This window comes from Suricata suricatta, chromosome 2 (assembly GCF_006229205.1).
Source record: "Suricata suricatta isolate VVHF042 chromosome 2, meerkat_22Aug2017_6uvM2_HiC, whole genome shotgun sequence".
Lineage (NCBI taxonomy): Eukaryota > Metazoa > Chordata > Mammalia > Carnivora > Herpestidae > Suricata > Suricata suricatta.
Genome location: NC_043701.1, coordinates 102,644,532 through 102,662,412, shown reverse-complemented (window position 1 = coordinate 102,662,412; position 17,881 = coordinate 102,644,532). Strand labels below are relative to the sequence as shown.

General features: G+C 60.5%; 1 protein-coding gene across 1 annotated transcript in view; it reads right to left on the bottom strand.

Moving 5' to 3' along the window:
- The window catches only part of CAMK2B (calcium/calmodulin dependent protein kinase II beta), a 28,053-nt gene extending 19,042 nt beyond the window's left edge, over positions 1-9,011 (bottom strand). Inside the window, exons 1-4 of the mRNA XM_029931080.1 lie at positions 8,952-9,011; positions 3,153-3,225; positions 496-598; positions 339-422 (exon numbers count right to left, since the gene is read on the bottom strand). Coding sequence (XP_029786940.1) covers positions 339-422; positions 496-598; positions 3,153-3,179 — 214 coding nt within the window. The 5' untranslated portion in view covers positions 3,180-3,225; positions 8,952-9,011. The remainder of the gene's footprint in view (positions 1-338; positions 423-495; positions 599-3,152; positions 3,226-8,951) is intronic.
- Positions 9,012-17,881: the final 8,870 nt, after the last annotated feature.

Genomic DNA, 17,881 nt, shown 5'->3' with positions numbered 1-17,881 from the left:
GTTAGAGACCCAGCTCTGGCACTTAACAGCTATGGTGTCCTTGGCCTTGGCTGTGATGGGGACCCTGCCCAGAGCCAGTGAGCCCCATGAGGGCACTGGAGTCCTCATGTCCCCCCACCCCTGAAAGGTCATCTCCAGTGCTCAGCTCTGCAGGGGACCCTCTGGCAGCCCTGCGTGGCTTTTGCCCAGACCTCTCACTGGGTAGGTGGGCTTCTGTGACTAGGGAAGGGGCTCCTGGCTGGGGGCAGCCCAGGGGCGGGTCTGGCACAGCCCAAGTGGCACAGGTGCACGCCTCCCTCCCTGAGCCCCCAATACCCCCCGCTGCAAGGAGGCCTCACCGCATGCCCAGATGTCCACTGGCTTGCCATATGCCTCCTTGCGCAGGACCTCTGGAGACAGGTAGCCCGGCGTGCCAGCGAACCCTGAAGACCACAAGGGGCACCATGAGGGCCCAGGCGCCAGCTGACCCCCACCCCTGCCCAGCTGGGCACTCACCAAACCATGCCTGCTGGTCCCCCTGCACCTCGATGGCCAGGCCAAAGTCTGCCAGCTTCACAGCAGCTCCTTTGCACTTGCTGGCCAGGAGCAGGTTCTCGGGCTGCAGGGAAGGTGACCAGCCAGTGGGTATGTGGTGACACGACAGACGGGACAGCAGCTTGGAGGCTGCCCTGTAGGTGCCACTCTGGGCGTGGCTGACACCCTGTGCCCTTCCCGGGGACAGAGGGGAGCGGGCTCACACCCAGGGCGGTGACCCAACTAGGGGCATTCTATGGGCCCTGGCAGTTCGTGTCCTCACCCCACATCTGGGCGCTCAGAGAGAGGGTGGGGGGCTGACTGAGGATAGCGACCCCAGAGAGCACGGAGGAGGGATACGGGCCCCACAGCCCGGGCATCACGGAGCATCTGCCCACCAGGTTCCTCTGGCGTGGCTGTCCCTCCCCAGGTGGGAAAGGCCTGTCCTACGTACCCGGCCTCAGGGAGCAGCAGCGGTGCTGAAGCTGAAATGACATTCATGCCCTGTCCCACAAGAGCACCAAGGGGGCTGCTGTCCCTCAATGGGGACTCTTGGTCCCGAGGGCCCAATGGGGTCCGTGTACACTCTGTCCTGTACACAGGGCCCCTCCCGTCCTGGCCCAGGCACCTCCAGCAGCGGCGGCAGCCTCCAGACTTCCCCATCCCTGACGGGTCCCTCAGCCCCTCACAGGCCACCCTCCGGACAGGCAGGCCCACTGAGACCACACTGCCATTTCAGGGTAAACACTGCCCACACAGCTGTGTAAACGCTGATTGTAACCCTGATGTGTCAGATCGTGACAAGAGGCCCTCAGAACCTGTGAAGGATGCCAACCCCGTGGCAGGAACCAGAGCCCTCGGGGCTCCATCCCCACAGATGACACATGCCTGCCTGCCCAGCACAGCCCGGAGGCCCCTGAACACCTTTGTTTTGCCCACGAATGGGGCAGGGGGCCCCCCACGTTCTGCTCCCACATAAAGGAGTCTGAAAGAGCAGGTGCAGGGCTGCGGCCAGCCAGGGGGCTTGACCTGAATTCTATGGATCAGAGGAAACAAACCCACACTCCTGAGAAGGAAGAGATAAGTGAGCTTCGTCTCAGGGAAGGGCTGGGGATCCCTGGAGAGGAGGGGATGCAGCAGAGCCCCACTCCCAGCGCCACCCCACCTCCCACCCCGCGCTCTCCTCCCCCCTCACCTTGGCTGAGAGTAAACCCACCATGCTGCCTCCTCTGGGGCACAGTCCCAGTCAGGAGACCAGGAGCCGGGGGGCTCCTCCAGAAGAGGGCACTCTGCCCTTTACACCTGGCAGGAGGCAGAAGGGTGCTGTTTGCCCCGGGGTTACAGCTGGGCTGTGAGGAGCACTGCCTTGGCCTGAAGAGTTAGGTATGAATCATGAGGGTCAAGAACAAGGTGGGGATGCATGCCTCCAAGTGACGCTGCTTCAGACCAAATATGGTGACAGAGGGGGAGACCCGTGAAAAAGCAGGCCTGTGGCACAGGTGCCGAGGGCCATAGGACCATGTGCGACATGCAGAGAGGGGTCCTGGCCTGCTCCTGGTGTGACCCGGTCCCCAGAGCAACGCCGCAAAGATCAGCTTACACACACACACACACACACACACACACACACACACACACACACACACACCCTTGGTGGTCCCAAGGTGACTCCATTCAGTGTGAACACCCGTGCATCCAGTCGGAAGGCTGGTCTCAAAAGCCACCTGGGGACTCTCTGCAGGAATGACAGGCCTACACCCACGCCCCACCCCAGAGAAAAAGCTGACAGGAACACAGATTTGAAGAGACTAGGAGGCGGGGGAGGGGGAGGGGCAGGACTGCTGTTCCTCCTGAGGCCATGCTGTGCCCTGTGGGGTGAAGAACCAGTTTGCCTACGCTGACCCTGGGGCAGCAGAGATTTGCAGACTGGGCTGGACATTGGCAGAGAGCAGGGAGGCCGGCCCCTCACCTCCTGCTCCCTTGGCATCAGCCCTACCTGCACGCACATCACCTGCATGCCCCCTGCCAGGTCTGAGTCTCACCTGGAGCCCAGAAAGAGACACCCCAAGTGAACATGTGATGAGGCAGATTTTTGACAACTGCCCTCTCTCAGTCCTGGAGTCTGGAGGGGTCTGGAGGGACGTGCAGACACACGCATGCAGGCACACACTCCTTTCTGCACACATGGATGCATGCACACATACACATGCACACACATGCCTTCACACATGCATGCACTTTCTCGCATACACACACATGCACACACACACCTCCATACAAACACATGCATGCACACACGCCTTCGTGCACACGTGCATACATACACCTTCACACACGCATGCATGCACACACCTTCACACACACACCTACAAGCACACACATGCATGTACACACACGTCTTCGTGCACACACACATGCATGTGAGCACACTTGTTCTCCTGCCTTTGTGCACACATACACACATGCCCACACAAGTACACAGCTGCACATCTGCACACATGCTTGTGCACACACACATGTGCCCATGTCCCCACACACACAGCCTCTCCTGGCACACCTACTGCTCCTCCGGAGCCTCCTTTGACAAGACATGCAGGCTTAGACAACAGCCCTGGGACGGAGCAGGGTGGGGGACTCACCTTGAGATCCCTATGGACGACCCCCATTTGGTGGCAATGGAGAACCGCCTCCAGGATCTGCTGGATGCAGTGACTGTAGCAAACAGCAGGCATATTAGTGAGGGTAGCCTGAGGGGTGGGCAGGGTGCAGGAGTGGGGTGCCTTGTGGTACTGGGGTGGGGTCCCCCACCTGGCGGGGTGACAGAGAAGCAGGGAATCAAGATGCTGCCTGCCATATGAGCCAGAAGGGGGCCTCTGGGGCTCCTTCCTCACCCCCGCAGGGGAGCACAAGGCATGGTCAGGCCCCCTCGCACCCCTCACCCTGCCTTCTCCTCTGACCAGGCTCATGAAGGGACCCTCAATGGAAACATCCCTGTTCAGGGGGCACCTCCTCAGGCACATACCGACCGAGTGTGACCCTGAGCCAGTGGCCTCTTTGAGGGAGGCCAGGGCCGAGCCCACACCTTGCCAGGTGAGCTTGCAGGAGGAGGGGGGAAGAGGGCACTGCAGAGCAGGGTGGTGCACCGGCACCAGGGCCCCACTGTGTCCTGGGTGGTGCTAACGCTGCGGCCAGTTGCTCAAGTGCTGGAGCAGGTGCTGTTTCATTTCAACAACCCTGGCTGTTGGCCGCTCAGCTCCATGGCCTGGGGCCCGGAAAGCTCTGCAGCCCAGCTCTGCCCAGAGCCCCGAGCCAGGGAGAAGTCTGGGAGGACTGGCTGGAGGGGAAGGTGGGCTGCTCTCAGGCTCCCTGGACACCTGTGCATAGGCAACACCACTACACACCAGCCCCAAGGACCCCCACCTCTCCATGCACAGCACCCTGAGACCTGAGCCTGCCTGTGCCCCCAGATGGCCCAAGCTGTCCAGACAGTTTCCAGCGGCCCGTGGAGCCAGGCACAGGCCACGGGGAGCCCACCGCTCAGGGTCTCAGTCTCAGCCCCTCTGGGTTGGGGAGAGGGAGGGGGCAGATTGCGTCAGAGCCCCTCCTGCCACAGCCGGACACTGTAAGGTGATTGAGGGTCAGCTGGAGAGTTGGCTCTGTTTTCCTGACAGCGAACTCAGAGAGCGGGAGAGACCAGCTCTACTCCTCAAACAGCTCTGGCCACATCTGGAGACCAACCGCTGCTGCGTGAAGAAGTAAACCTCAGTGTCCTCCCTGCAGAAGCCAGGCCCTTGGAGCTCCAATGGTGACAGATTCCTGAGCTTCCTGGGGGTCAGAGGAGCCAGGGCCAAAGCTGGGGCCACAGCCCCCTCCCATATCCTGACTCTCCTGCCCTGTGTCCTGAAGCTCCTGCCCCCTTGTCCTGGGCTTTCCTGTCCCCGTGTCCTGGCCTGACACCCCCAGAAACTGCTTCCTTGCTCTTGTGATTCACAAAGCCCTCATCTGCCTGGAGCAGTTCCCTGTGACCCTCGTCCCTGTCCTGGTGGCACCAGGTCCACATCCTGCCACCAACAGACCCTGTTCCTGCAGCCATGGGCTCAGCCCCTGTGGGCTGACACCACCCCCCTCCCTGCCCACAGGCTCATCCAGGGGACCTAATCTGCTGTCCAGATCTTGGCCATGAGGTCTGGGATGTTCTCCTGGGCCAGGTGGAGCCCCCAGCACTTGCCCCTGAGGTGGCCAAGCCAGGGTCCAGGCAGGGGATGACTGCCAGCCCCTGAGAGCTGCCACCTAGAGCATGCGTGCACAGTGCTCGGCCGCAGGGCCCCAACCACCTGCACGCTGCAGCACCCACGTGAGCCAAGGGAGACCCCTGCAGAGCAGTGCTTTCCTGTGCTGCAGCAGCTCAGCCCTGGCTGTGCATCTGTGCACCCAGCTGTGCGCCTTTCCGTCCCCCAGTGCCCTGACCACCTTCGCAGCCCACAGCAGACGTGTCCTGGGCCTCTGGCCGCTCCTGCAAGCCCCAGGGTGACCTGGCTTCAAGCTCAGACCTGCTGAGATCACTGTACGTCCTGCTTTGGGTTCAGCCTATCTTCCACCTTCACCCTCAAGACTCTTCCTGGCTCCGACCCCTGGCAACACCCTCTGGACCAATACTGGTCACCCCACTGGAGTCACACGGCTGCTGCATCCTGTGTTGGTGTCTCTGCACTGAACTATGGCCTCTGTGACAGCAGAGGCATCGCTCTTTCCTCTCCGTGTCCCTTGGCCCCCCAGCAGATGTTCTGAAAACATCTGTTGGACCCACGGGTCCATCTGCCACAGGACAGATTGATGATGTGAGCTCAGAGGGTGTGGGCTCACCCCTGCCCTCTTCCTCAGCCCCTCCTGGGGATGCAGGGCCCAAACTGTTGCTAGGCATGTGAGACCACAGCCCCTGAGCTAGCAGAGAGGGTCTGTGTCTCTCCAGGAGCGTCACGGGACTTGGCCATGTGGCTGAGATCAAGGCCTACAGCTCAGGGCTCCTCAACCACCCTGATGGAGAAATGGGCCAGCAGGGGCTCCCCCCAGTGCTCAGGAACCAGCTGGCTGAGCAAACCAAGCTCCCCAAGAAAAAGCTGTGCGGGGCCTCCTCACCCACTCAGCTTTGTGGGTGGGTGTCCAGGACCAACATGGGAGCTGCCTCGACCCGAGGGGCCGGTTCCAGTCAGCCCTCCTCCTGGGGACTTGCCGGGCCCAGGAACTCCCATCCGAGACGACAGCCTGGGTGGACATGAGGCTACTTGGCTGGTCACAAGGTCCTGCCTGCCTTCTGCCTCCTGCTCATGTGGTACCGTCTCCCTCAGGGGGCCCTTCTGTGGTCAGAGCTGTTCCCAAGGGCATTCCAGATGCTGGCGGAGTCCTGGCCGCTATATTCTCAGAGTCCCAGGTTCTGAGGTCACCCCTGCTGGGCCCCTCCCCCTCAGCAGCCAGATTCTCAGGGGCCCTCATACATCTCTCAGGAGACACATGGCTTTTTAAGCTTTTAAAAGCCACATTCTAAACGTTCTGAAATTTGCTCTCCCTGCTCTGAAGGGAGACCTTTCGGTCCCCTGCAAACAGCCAAGTCAAGATCTGACTTCTCCTGAGACCAGTCTCTGGCCTTCTAGATTAGCCACTCCTCCTGGGCTCCTGCCTCCTCCAGAGGCTGGACAGAAGCCACCAGACACTGGGCTGTGACCAGTACGGCCCTGGAGGACCCTGGAAGGGAGCTCCATGCCCACCACGCCACCTGGCGTCTTGCGTCCCTGGCCCTTTTTGGTGGCAGGTCCCCAGAGAAAGAGTTAACGCGGTGCCCTCCCAGGATGGGAGCTTGCCTCAGTCACATCTGCCACAGTTCCGGATGATGCCCATGGGCGGCCATTGCATCTAGGCCCTCCTGCCCTGACAAAGGTCAGATGCGGGGCACCCCCAGGTCAGTGCAGGGCCGGTGCTCCTGGGAGAAGAGTTTATCAGTGGGCCAGCTGGAGGCACTCCCCAAGAGTATCCCCTGCCCCCCGCATCCCCTTCTCATAGCTCAGCTACATGAGAGAGAATTGGGCACCTGTGTGTGGGGGTCTCTTCCGGGGCAGTTCCCAGGGACCCCTGACACAGGGGAGCTCCCCCACAACAGTATCCCCAAGAAGGGGGTCAGGATGCCTGCCCTTCAATGCGCAGGAAGAATCCACAGGAGTGCCGGGCGGGGGCGGGTTGGGGGCTGGAGAAGGTGTTGGAAATGAAGCCAAGAGGCAGGCAGCAGGGGCAGGTGGGTAAGGGAGGAGCTCTGAGGCCACAGGTGTTGGGGGGACTGGCATGGGGGCCTGGGATGCATGCATGGGGTGTGGGGCCTGGGGTGGGGGATATGGGGTATGGAGCCTGGGGTATAGAGCATAGGTTGTAGGGGATGGGATGTGTGTGGGGTGTGTGCATGGGGCGGGGGCCTGGGATACAGGTCTGGGGTGTGGGGGGTGGGGTGGGGGGTATGGGGTGGGGGGCCTGTGGTAGGGGTATGGGGTGTATGCATGGATTGTGGGGCATGGGGTGTGTGCATGGGGTGGAGACATGGGTAGGGACAGGGCACGGGAAGAGGGCACTGTGGGCAGGCTAGAGGGATCCAGGTGCCCCCAGCCAAGAGGGGGCTGCGGCTGCAGGCCAGATCACCCCTCAGCCATGAATGCAGGGATGGGGACGGGCCACGGGCAGTGGTGGGTGCTGAGGAAGGAGGACCAGGCAGAGGGTTCCAGGAAGGGAAAGAGGCCAGTGAAGGCACACAACCTTCCTGGGGCAACAGGCGGCACCGAAGGCAGAAATGGAAGGAGCTCTCCTAGACCTCACGCTGCCCCAGTGGTGGCCCGGGGCCCTGGTCTGGGGAACAGCCCGCCAGGACCCTTCCATCCTGGCCCCAGAGCCCCTCCCACCCTGGCAGATGCCAGGACAGCCGGCTGGCAGGCAGGCACCCACGCTTGGGGCATTCTCGCTGGGTACCTCTGAGCAAGACGGGGCAGTGTTGCTCCATGGCCTTCTTTGCTCAAAGAGGGAAATAAGGGCTGCATCTTCCTGCTGCTGAAGGGGACAGGCCACTCCCAGGCCCCCAGGCTCCTCCAGAATGCTGCCCCCCCTCTCCCGACCTTGGGCAGTCTGGTGGAGGAGAAGCCCAGCCCCGCCTGTCCCTGACACCCCAGCCTGACCCTGGCCTTGACCCTGCCAGACCCACCCGCTTTCAGCCCCTGGGCTCCATGGGGACCTACTCGTGCCTTCTCGCAGAGCCCAGGCTGTCACCAACGTGCAAGGTCACTCATGGGTACACAAGCGAGTCACAAAAAGCTACTTTTAAAAATAATATTCATTTTCTTGAATAGAAAAGTAATACATGTTCATTAAGAAAATTTTTAGAAATAGACAACAAAAAAAATTAAAAATAAAAATCATCCATAGTTACGTCCAAGACCAGGAGATGGCCACTGTCCCCCTTTATCTCTGTCACGAGAGTGTCTCCTGGCCTCAGTGAGCAGGGTGGGCCGGTGGCCAGGGAGCGGCCTCAGCAGTCTTTAAGCTGAGATGCATGGTCAGGGTTCAGGGGGCCTGTGGCCACCAGCATTGGCCACAGCAGGTCACTGGTGGCCTGCCCTCCAGTGAGAAGGCTCACTGTCGCCAGATCACTGGGCCCCTCATCCCCTGTGCGGGCTGCCCCCAGTAGGAAGGGCTGCCCAGGGGCCACACGGAGGCCTCTCAGGGAGGGAGTCAAAGTCCTTCCACCTCTCCACATGGCCCCGGCTTCCTGCCCACTGCCCCTCGAAGGAGAGCCTACAGATTCTTTCCAGAGGCACAGTCCTCCCCTCCTTCCCTTCCTGCCTCTGCCCCCCTCCCCAGGGAGGATGCAGATAAAGGGATTCCTGCTGGGACGCGTGGGTGGCTCAGTCAGTTAAGCTTCCGACTTTGGCTCAGGTCATGATCTCGAGGTTTGTGGGTTCAAGTCCCGCCTCCGGCTCTGTGCTGACAGCTTGGAGCCTGGAGCCTGCTTCAGACTCTGTCTCCCTCTCTGCCCGTCCCCTGCTCTAACTCTCATTCTCTCTCAAAAATAAATTTAAAATATTAAAAAAAAAAAAAGAAAGAAAGGGATTTCTGCCTTGTCTTTGAAGAAGCATCTGGAAACTGCCCGGCTCCTGGAGGAAGGCCCCCTGGGTGCCACCCGTGGGCCACAGAGATTCATCCCAGGGAGGCCACCACTGCTCGCCATCTGCTCTCACCCTTCCAGTTGCCCCCAGGAAAGCACCCCACTCTGTGGGCACGTTCCCACCCAGGGGATCCGGACTCCGGCCACGCCTCCACTCTGCCCCCTGCTCTTGGAACCTGCCCAAACTGCCTGGTAAGGCAGGGGTGGGGAGAGAAGAGGGCAAGGGGAGTGAGGCCTGCACACCCACCTGGCATCTGCCTCGCTGTAGTACTCTCTGGCCACGATGTCTTCAAAGAGCTCCCCACCCGTCACCCTGCAGGCAGAGCACACACAGAGTCAGAGTCCGGAGACATCACTTCTATCACTCTCACAGCCACTGACATCAACTCCTCCCCCTCCCCCTCTTCCTCCGTCTCCTTCCCCTCCTCCCCCTGCTCATCCTCCCCTCCTCCCCCACTTCTCCCTCCCCCTCCTCCCCCTCTTCTCCCTCCCTCTCCTCACCTCCTCATCCCTCCTCCTCCCTCCTAGGACTCCACTATCATCACTTCCACCTTAACCCTACTGTCAATTGTCACGTAGGACTGACAGCTTACCAAGCCCTTACACATGACAGCATTTGACATTTTGGTTCCTACCCCCACTCCGGGACAGAGCACATTCATGCTTAGAAAACCAAGTCTCAAGTATCTAAGTGGCGGAGCTCCCATAGTGGGCAGCACAGGAGTCTGACCCAGGCCTTTGCAGTGCTCCCTGGGCTTTGTGACTCTAATTCCAGGCCTGACAAGATCTGGCTCCCTCCTCAAGTCCCTCAGGACAGAGACGTGTCCCTGCACAGAGCAAGGAGCCAGAAGAGACTGTGGCTGGATCTGGTCTCCCTAGTGGGCAAGGCCACGAGGTGTTCAAAGTCTGTCTAGGAAGAGAGTGGGATTTCTGCTCTCCATGTGTCCCTGCTCCGAGACTGTCCCTCAGGCCCTACCCTAGGGATGAACACACAGACAGCAGCCCCTGCCTGGAGGGCGTCTGAAAACCCAGAAAGACACCAGACTCCCTGGGGTCCCTTGGGCTGGAAAACATGGTGTGGACAGAGAGGTGAAGACAACGGGGTGAGGGACACACACGCAGGGGGCCCAGAGGAGCCGTCCCAGTCTTGCCCGAGCCCTGCACCTGCTCAGCAGGCTGTGGGCCCCCCAGAGGACTCGCCCAGGCTTCCCACCCCCTCCAGCTGCACTTCTGCTCTCATCAGCCTCATCTTTGTGCCCAGTGCTCAGGGCTGTGGCCTGTGGCAGAGGCACTGCTGGACAGGTGGCCCTGTCATGGGTGGGCTCTCCTTTAGCAATGGACAAAAATGAAAGCGGGATTTGGTGGGTGTTAGCACACTCGCCACTCCAGCTAGACGCCAGCCTCACGATCCCACACGCCAACAACTCTGGGACGACTCTGCCACCAGGAGAGCCTGAGGCTCAGGGCAGGCGACCGCCTGAGAGAGGCAGAGGCTGGAGAACCCAGAGAAGGGACCCGCGATCTCTCCGCACACACCGCTCACAGGTCAGGCTCTGCGCACCTGGTGTCCAAACACAGAGCGAAGGCAAGAAAGCCACCAGGTCCTGGCCAGGACCCAGTAGGAACACAGGGAGCCACCTCAGGAAGCCTTGCCCAGGGCTGGGGACAAGCCCTCTGGGTCCCTGTGTCCACAGGAGGCTGCTGTGCTGATGGGCACCTGGGGCCATGTGGTCCACGGCTCTAGGCCAGGGAGCTGGGTGCTGCAGGGGGCAGTGTCTCTCACTGGCCGGGAAGGACCTGATCCAGAGGCCGGCATCTCCCTCCTGTCCTCCCTCTGCACAGCTGGACAACATGGCTGATTCTGTGCTATCCCCACGGCTTGGTGACATTCCCAGGGAGGGAGTGGGGAGACTTGTCAACTCCTGAATCCATACGGCCTCCAAACTTGGGGTCTCCCAGACTCCAAGTGCTTCCCCAATTCTGGCACCCACAACCCTGTTGAGGGTCTGTGGTGTGACAGGGGAAGGCTGGGGCTGGGCAAGGGGTGGGTGCTGGCGGGCCTGCCTCTGTCCTTCCCTGCCGGAGCCGGGGTCTCAGCAGGGCCAGGCTGGAAGTCTGCGGGGAGGGCATGAAGGGCCCAAGCCCTTCCTCTCCCCCACTCCCCTACAAACACCAGCCACGTGCTCCCTGCCCATCATAAGGGCCGAGAGATAAGAACCTGTAACATGTGGATGTGCACACACACGCATGCAGTTACACACACACACACACACACACACACACACACACACGCACATGCACACACATACATATGGACACCATACCCCATTCTCTCCCTCCCTGTCTGCTCCTGAATCACACCCATGCACCCGTCTGCCACCAGGGTCTGGGCAAGGCCACCCCTCCAGCCTCATGGCCTCTACATTCACAGCAAAAGAGGCAGGTGAGGCTGGGAGGGTCTGGGGGCACGCGGGGGTGACAGCAAGTCTGCCCCCTCTGCAGGGGTCACCGGACAGACTTTTGGGGCACAGCTTCAGCCTGGCAGTGGCAGCTGTGTCTCCAGCCAGCCCTAGCCTCCCAGGGTATGAGAGGTGACCAAGCCCCTGCAGGGACAGGAGGACCCAGAGAAGGCCCAGGGCTCTCAGGCCCATCTGTCCTTTGAGGGAGGAGCAGCTGTCCGCGCAGTGGCACCCTATCCATGTGGCTGTCCAGAGGCCACTAGGGGCCGCCCAAAGCCTATAGCCCCTGCCCACCCAGGGCCCTGGTCCCCAGACACAATGACTCACAGATGCTAAATATAGCCCTGCGGTGGGAACTGTCAGGGATGGGGATGAGCTCACTGCTCCTAAATCCAGCAGGAAGCCAGAGGCCGCTGGGGCCCCAGAAGCCTCCTCTCTTGGCACTGCTCACACACACACACACACATGTGCACACACAGGCTCACAGGGGCTGCAGGCCCCGAGGACAGGAGGACCCAGCAGGCAGACGCTGCCTTGAGGGACCTGGACCCCAATGATGCAGAGCAAACAGGAGGCGGGGAGGCTGGTGGGAAAGGAGGGGCCTGGGGTCAGGGCCTGTCCTCTGGCGGCCGGCCAAGGAGGCCTTGGATCCCACCCCAGGAGCAGCCGTGGGGCACCCACCCCCACACACCCAGCTCCAGCACTTACAGATCAAAGACCAGGTAGTGGAACCCCTCTTCAGAGATGCTGTCGTGGAGACGCACTGTGGACAGAAGAGGCCGTGAGGGTCCGGTCCAGCCTGGGACCCGCCCTTGCCACTAAGCCCCCCTCCCGCATAGAGGGAGCCCATCCATCGGACAAGGGTCTGGGCTCCCCATGGCCTGGGGCTGGGGCCCCTGTTGGGGGTGAGTGACTGCAGGGCAGAGCCTGAGGGGCTCCGTGGGGCCTCCAGGTGTCTTCTGCCCCCTTTCCTCTGCCAGAGGGAGACCCAGGCCCCTCTCAGCACCTGCCCCTCTTGGGGTGCATACAGTAGCAGGAAGGGTGGGGCCATGGGTTGGAGGCTCCTCGGACCGGGCCCTGGAAAGGAGCCATTCACAGGGAAGGCACACAGCGGAGCCTCATGGTCCACCTCTTGGGACAAGCTGGGGAGCCCAGGGAGGCATCACTGGCAAAAGCTCAGGCCCTGGGTTCAGGCTTCCTCTCCTGCCTGGTCTGCTCTGTGTGCCCCTGAGTCCAGGGCATGCAGGTCAGAGGGCCCACTAGTGTCTGATGAGCGAGCGAGTGGACGGCAAGCAAGTGCTTCTCAGCATACGTGCCACCCGCACAGCCTCCTCTCTGTCCAGCTGGAGACACACCCGCACTCAACAGCACACATTTCTAGGAACGGCTCATTGTGGACACTGCCCCTCACGTGCCAGCTCCCGCCCTCTGCGCCTTGGGAGCCTGCCTAGTGCAGATACTGCTCTCCGTAATGCACCAGCTGCCCAAGGGGTGCTGCACAGAGAGGTTCAGCCACCAGCTGGGAGACACACAGCTCCCGAGAGGCCCAGCAGTACGGGGACTGGGGCATGGACCCCCAGGAGCTGCTCTCCTCTCCTGGCAGGCTAGGCCGATGGCACTCAGGGTGTGGTGCAGCACCTTCCCCCAGGCCGCGGCCCCTGATGCTGCCCTAGTTCCTGCTGCCTGCAGGCCTCCTCCCTCATTGGCTCCAATCCTCCCGGGGCCGGGCCAGGCCAAGTCTCCGGGAAGCCTGAGCCAGCTGCAACCGTGCTGACAGGGGCCAGAGCCTGGCACCAAGCATTGGGGGAGTCCGGGCCCTGAAGTGGGGGCCACATGCTGGCACAGGGGTTGGGGGCTGGCTCCCCTTGCCAGCTGCCCTCCATCTCTGTGTCTCTGCATGAGGTCTGGCACCCAGCCTTCTCCCCTTGGCCCTCACTATGGTCCTCTGGGGCCCACGGCCTCTCTCAATGCCTGGGCTCAGTTGCCCCTCCCAGGGACATCCAGGAGGCCTCGGGCCACGCAGAGCCCCTGCTGGCCTCCCTCCCGCCCACACAGCAGCCCAGGATCCACTGTCCTGCTTGTCCTCACACACAGCAGAGCCATGCTCACCTCACCCCCCTCCCAGGAAAAAGGTGGGGTGAACAAGAGCTCACCGCCTCCTGGCATGGCCTTGGCCACCCACCATCCCTCTTTAACCTCCAAGTAAGAGAGGCCTGGGGGGCCCTGAAGGCAGTGCCCACTGAGGGACATTCCTGGGGGCCTTCCAGTCCTTCCCTGGGGGGCCCCAGGGGTCCATAAAGCTGGGTGCCACCCCCAGTGCCACTGAGGGGGTCCTGCCTCCTCACCCAGGAGATACTGGTGGTCCGTGTGGAGTACAGGCTATGTGCATGTGGGCACTCTCTTTTTCTAAAATTTTTAATGTGCAAATATATTTTAATGGTTTAGAAGAAAACCTGGCCAGCTTATCAGACTGATTTGTGACAGAGCCAAGGAAAGAAGGGAACCGCCCGAGTCCCCTTAAAAACATCAGGTGAACAATACCGTGAGTAGGGTGCACGGTGGCAAGAAAGTCCTGACCACATCTAGGAGCTGTGCTTGACCCAGAGGGCCCGGGAGGCACACCCAGATGCTCCCCTCGCTGGGGATAGGCTCCTCCAGTCCAAGGGGCTCTCAGGGGGTCCCTCCACCCTCCCAGGCAAGCTCTGGACCCTCTCCCTGGACCCCCGTGCTGTCTGAGATGGGAAGGCCCAGCCCAGACGTGTGACACCACCAGCTGCAGGCCCCAGCATCCGGACACTGGAAACCTGTCTCCTGCCCCCTGTCCAGGCAGGGAGCCCCCTAGCACACTGTCCTCCACGGCCCCCACCTGCCCAGATCAGGGGTGAATCACTCAGCAAAGGCGCTCGGTTCTAATCCAGAAACCAGGCCCAAGGAGACAGGGTCAATGTGCCGAGGGGAGGCTGGGGGTAGGCTATCTCCCCTCAGCACCCCTGCCCCTGCTTCCCTGCAGCCTCCAACTCCATGAAGAAGGGCCTCGACACTGCACCTGCTCCCCACCTGACTCATCCCAGGTCCTGCTGGGCATACTTTATAGTCAGGGAAACTGAGGCTCCTTCCCTCTCCTTCCCTCCCCTGTCCTCACCTCACCCTGGACACAACTGCTCCTTAAGGAAGCGGGCACAGGAAGGGGAGCCCCTCTCAGAGCCCCTGCCCTGCACCTGGCTCCCTCTTCCAGGAGTCTGGGGGCACTTCTATCTAGGGTGGGGCTGGGCAGACCCAGGCCAAGGAGCAAGGGGCTCCCCCCACCTCCCCCACGGAAGTCTCTCTCACTACTCCTCAGAGAGCCCTTCCTGAGTCTACAGAGAATGGTCCCCCTGCACCCCAGTCTCAGCCATGCATCCACCTCTTCTGGAATGTTCTGTCTGCACCCCAGTGTCAGCCTGCTGTCTGCCTGTTCTGGAATGTTCTAGCTGAAACTGTCTTGGCCCTAACTCCCTTGTGTTCTGGACCATTCCCTCTGCACCCTAGTCTCAGCCCTGACTCCCTATGTTCTGGAATGTTCCAACTGAACCTGTCTCAGCCTTAACTCCCTGTGTTCTAGAATGTTCCCTCTGCACCCCAGTCTCAGTCTGGCCTCCCCATTTTCTGGAATGTTTCCTATGCACCCAGTCTCAGCCCTGCATCCACCTATTCTGGAATGTTCCAGCTGAACCTGTCTCAGCCTTAACTCCTTGTGTTCTAGCATGTTCCCTCTGCACCCCGGCCTCAGCCTGGACTCCCCATTTTCTGTAATGCTCTAGCTTAACCTGTCCTGTCTCAGCCTACCCTCCCCCATATTCTAGAATGTTCCCTCTGCACAGTCCTGCCCTGTGTTCTGGAATAAAGCTGCTACCATGACTTCAGGGACTGATCAGAACCGACCAGGAACAGGATGGGGCATCCAGGCAGGGCAGGAAGACATCTTGCAAAGAAGTACCTCAAAACACCAAAGAACACCTGGGTCCTCCCGTCTTAAGAGAGAATTCCTGAAAAGTGCTCAGAGTGGTGGCCTGACCTCAGCTGGTACTCACGAGATGCAGGGGAGAGGCTGGCAAGGAAGGGGTGTGGGTGGAGTTGGCAGGGTGCTGCTATTTTCCAGGAGCCAAGGAGAGAGGGGGAGAAGTGCCTGGCATCTGGCCCAGATGCACAGAGGACAACCAATGGGGTGGTGGGATGTCAGGCTGAAGCCCACCATTTGCCCAAACACCCCCTACCCCTGCCAGTGAAGACTGGGCCGGGGTCCCTGTGGACGCCTGTGTCAAAGTCACTTGGCAGACTGGTGAAGGTCTCAATTCTCAGCCCCACCGCAGGCCCAAGTTAGACTTCCTGGGGGCAGGTCATGGTCCAACATACTCACCTTGAGAATCTGGAAGTAAAAGCACACCGGCCCAGGCCCAGGCTGCAGCGGCCCACAGGCACAGAGGCTGCCCAGGAAGTGGGGGATCTGTCTCCCCACCCTTTCCACTGGTCCAGGACAGCTGCAGGTGGGGCAGGGCCCCCAGGCCCAGCTCTAAGGCCTGGCCAAGGCTTCCTAGAGCCCCTTGGGCCTCCAAGAGGCTGAGGGCCTGGTCTGGGAGTGGCCCTCATTGGCTGCTCCCCACTGCCTGCTGTTCATACACAGTCCTGGAACAACTGAAGCAAAATTGTGGCAGAAGGGGCCCAGGACTACACCCTGATGAGCTCCAGGGTGTCCCTGAGGCAGCACACCCAGAGTCCCCTCCGTGCCTCCTGGCTGCTTCCCAGAGTGGGCTCTAAAGGGCCAGACTCGGGGAGGGACAGGCAGGTGCACACACACCCCTGCTCCACAGGGCAGCAAGCAGGGCCACACTAGAGCCACTTGGGTGCCATGCGGGTGAGGAGTGTGCACGTGGCTGAGTGCTGGCTCCAGGGTCTGCTGCCCCTACAGCTGTACCACTTACAGGGACATGATCTGGGCTTTTAGGGCAAAAGGCTCCCCCCAGGATTCCGGGGCTCTGTGCCCCTGCCAGGACCACTCCCCCAGGCCACAGCACCAGGGACTGCAGGGGTCAGCAGTGGTTCTCCAGAACAAGCAGCCAGGACTGTGCCTGCTGGGGTCTCTGAGGATGTTCTCACCAGAATCACACACAACTCAGGGTTATAGAGCAAGAGGAGGGGACCCATCCCCGCAGAGCTCTCAAAGGGGCTGCTCCGAACCCCCAGAGTCTGATGTTTCCAGGGGCCTCAGGGTGGGGCATGTCTATGGAGAAGGAAAAAGGGACCCTTTGGGGACTCTCTCCAAGTCCGATAGTTGGTGGGGGAAGCCTGCTGGCCGGGGGGGGGCAGAGAGAGGGGCCCTGACCCCTCAGGGGGCTGCTCACCGATGTTGGAGTGCTTCAGAAGGCGGCAGATTCGAGCTTCTCTCTCCAGCTTCTGGTGATCTGGGGATAGAAAGTGACACGGTAAAACCTTGTGCCCCAGCAGCCTGTGACCCCCTGTGCCCAGCACTGCAGAGATGGCCAGCTGCCAGACACACTCACGGCCGCAGGGACATGCCTGCTGCCTTCCCAGCTCGCACCTGCTGACCGCCACAGAGAGGTCCTGTCAGGTCGTGTGCCCTGTCCCTGCAGGCGCCACCCGGAGGCCAGCTGGGGCAGGAAGAGGCTGCCACGTGTTTACAGCTCGGAGCTGCATGGCCCTTGGAGGCAGGAGCCTCAGGTGATGCAGGAAGAGAAAGTGCACACATTTAGCGTTGGAACTGACGGCACCGATTTCATCCTTCACTTATTTGTCCTAATTCCAAAGTCTGCAGGGCCTCCCACTGAAGCCCAGTGCGCCCTTCACCAGCGGCAGTGCGACGGGTCAGCATGGGCCTCAGCAGGACCCCGGGGGACATCTGGGGTGAGGCTACACAGATCTACAAAGCACAGGCCCAGACTGTGATGGGCAGCTGAGTCCAGGCTCGGGGGAGCTTGCCATGGGCAAGAAGCAGCCAGAATGAGCCACTGGGAGCCCTCCCTGCCTCCCACCCCCTCGCAGCCAGGGCTTCAACTGCAGAGGCTGCCCCTCTAAGGACAGAGCAATTCATCAGAGATGTTCTCCTTCAGGGACCTGGGGGTTCAGTCCTTTGAGCAGCCAACTCTTGATTTCAGCTCAGGTCACCATCCCAGGGTTGTGGGATCGAACCTAGAGTCACTCTCTGCGCTGAGTGTAGAGCCTGCTTAAGATTCATTTATTTTCTCTCTCTCCCCTCTTTCTCTTTCCCTATCTCTCCCTCTCCTCCTCTCTCTCTGCCCCTCTCTAATGATTGCATATACTCTTGTCTCTCTAAAATAAAAAGAAAATTAAAAATAAAATTATAAAGGGACACCTGGGTGGCTCAGTCGGTTAAGTATCTGACTTTGTCTCAGGTCAGGATCTCGTGGTTTGTGGGTTCAAGCCCCGCATCAGGATCTGTGCTGACAGCTCGGAGCCTGGAGCCTGCTTCGGATTCTGTGTCTCCCTCTGTCTCTGCGCCCACCCTGCCCCCCGGCACTCATTCTTTCTTTCTCAAAAGTAAACATTAAAAAAATAAAAATTAAATAAAATTAAAAGAAAGTGTTCTATTTCAGACAGAGATGTTACCAAGAGAATTTTAAAAGTTAGTGGAGGTTTCAATAGCAAAATACTGGAAAGACCTACATTTGCATTGTCTAGAGAATGCAGAATTAACTCGGCCACA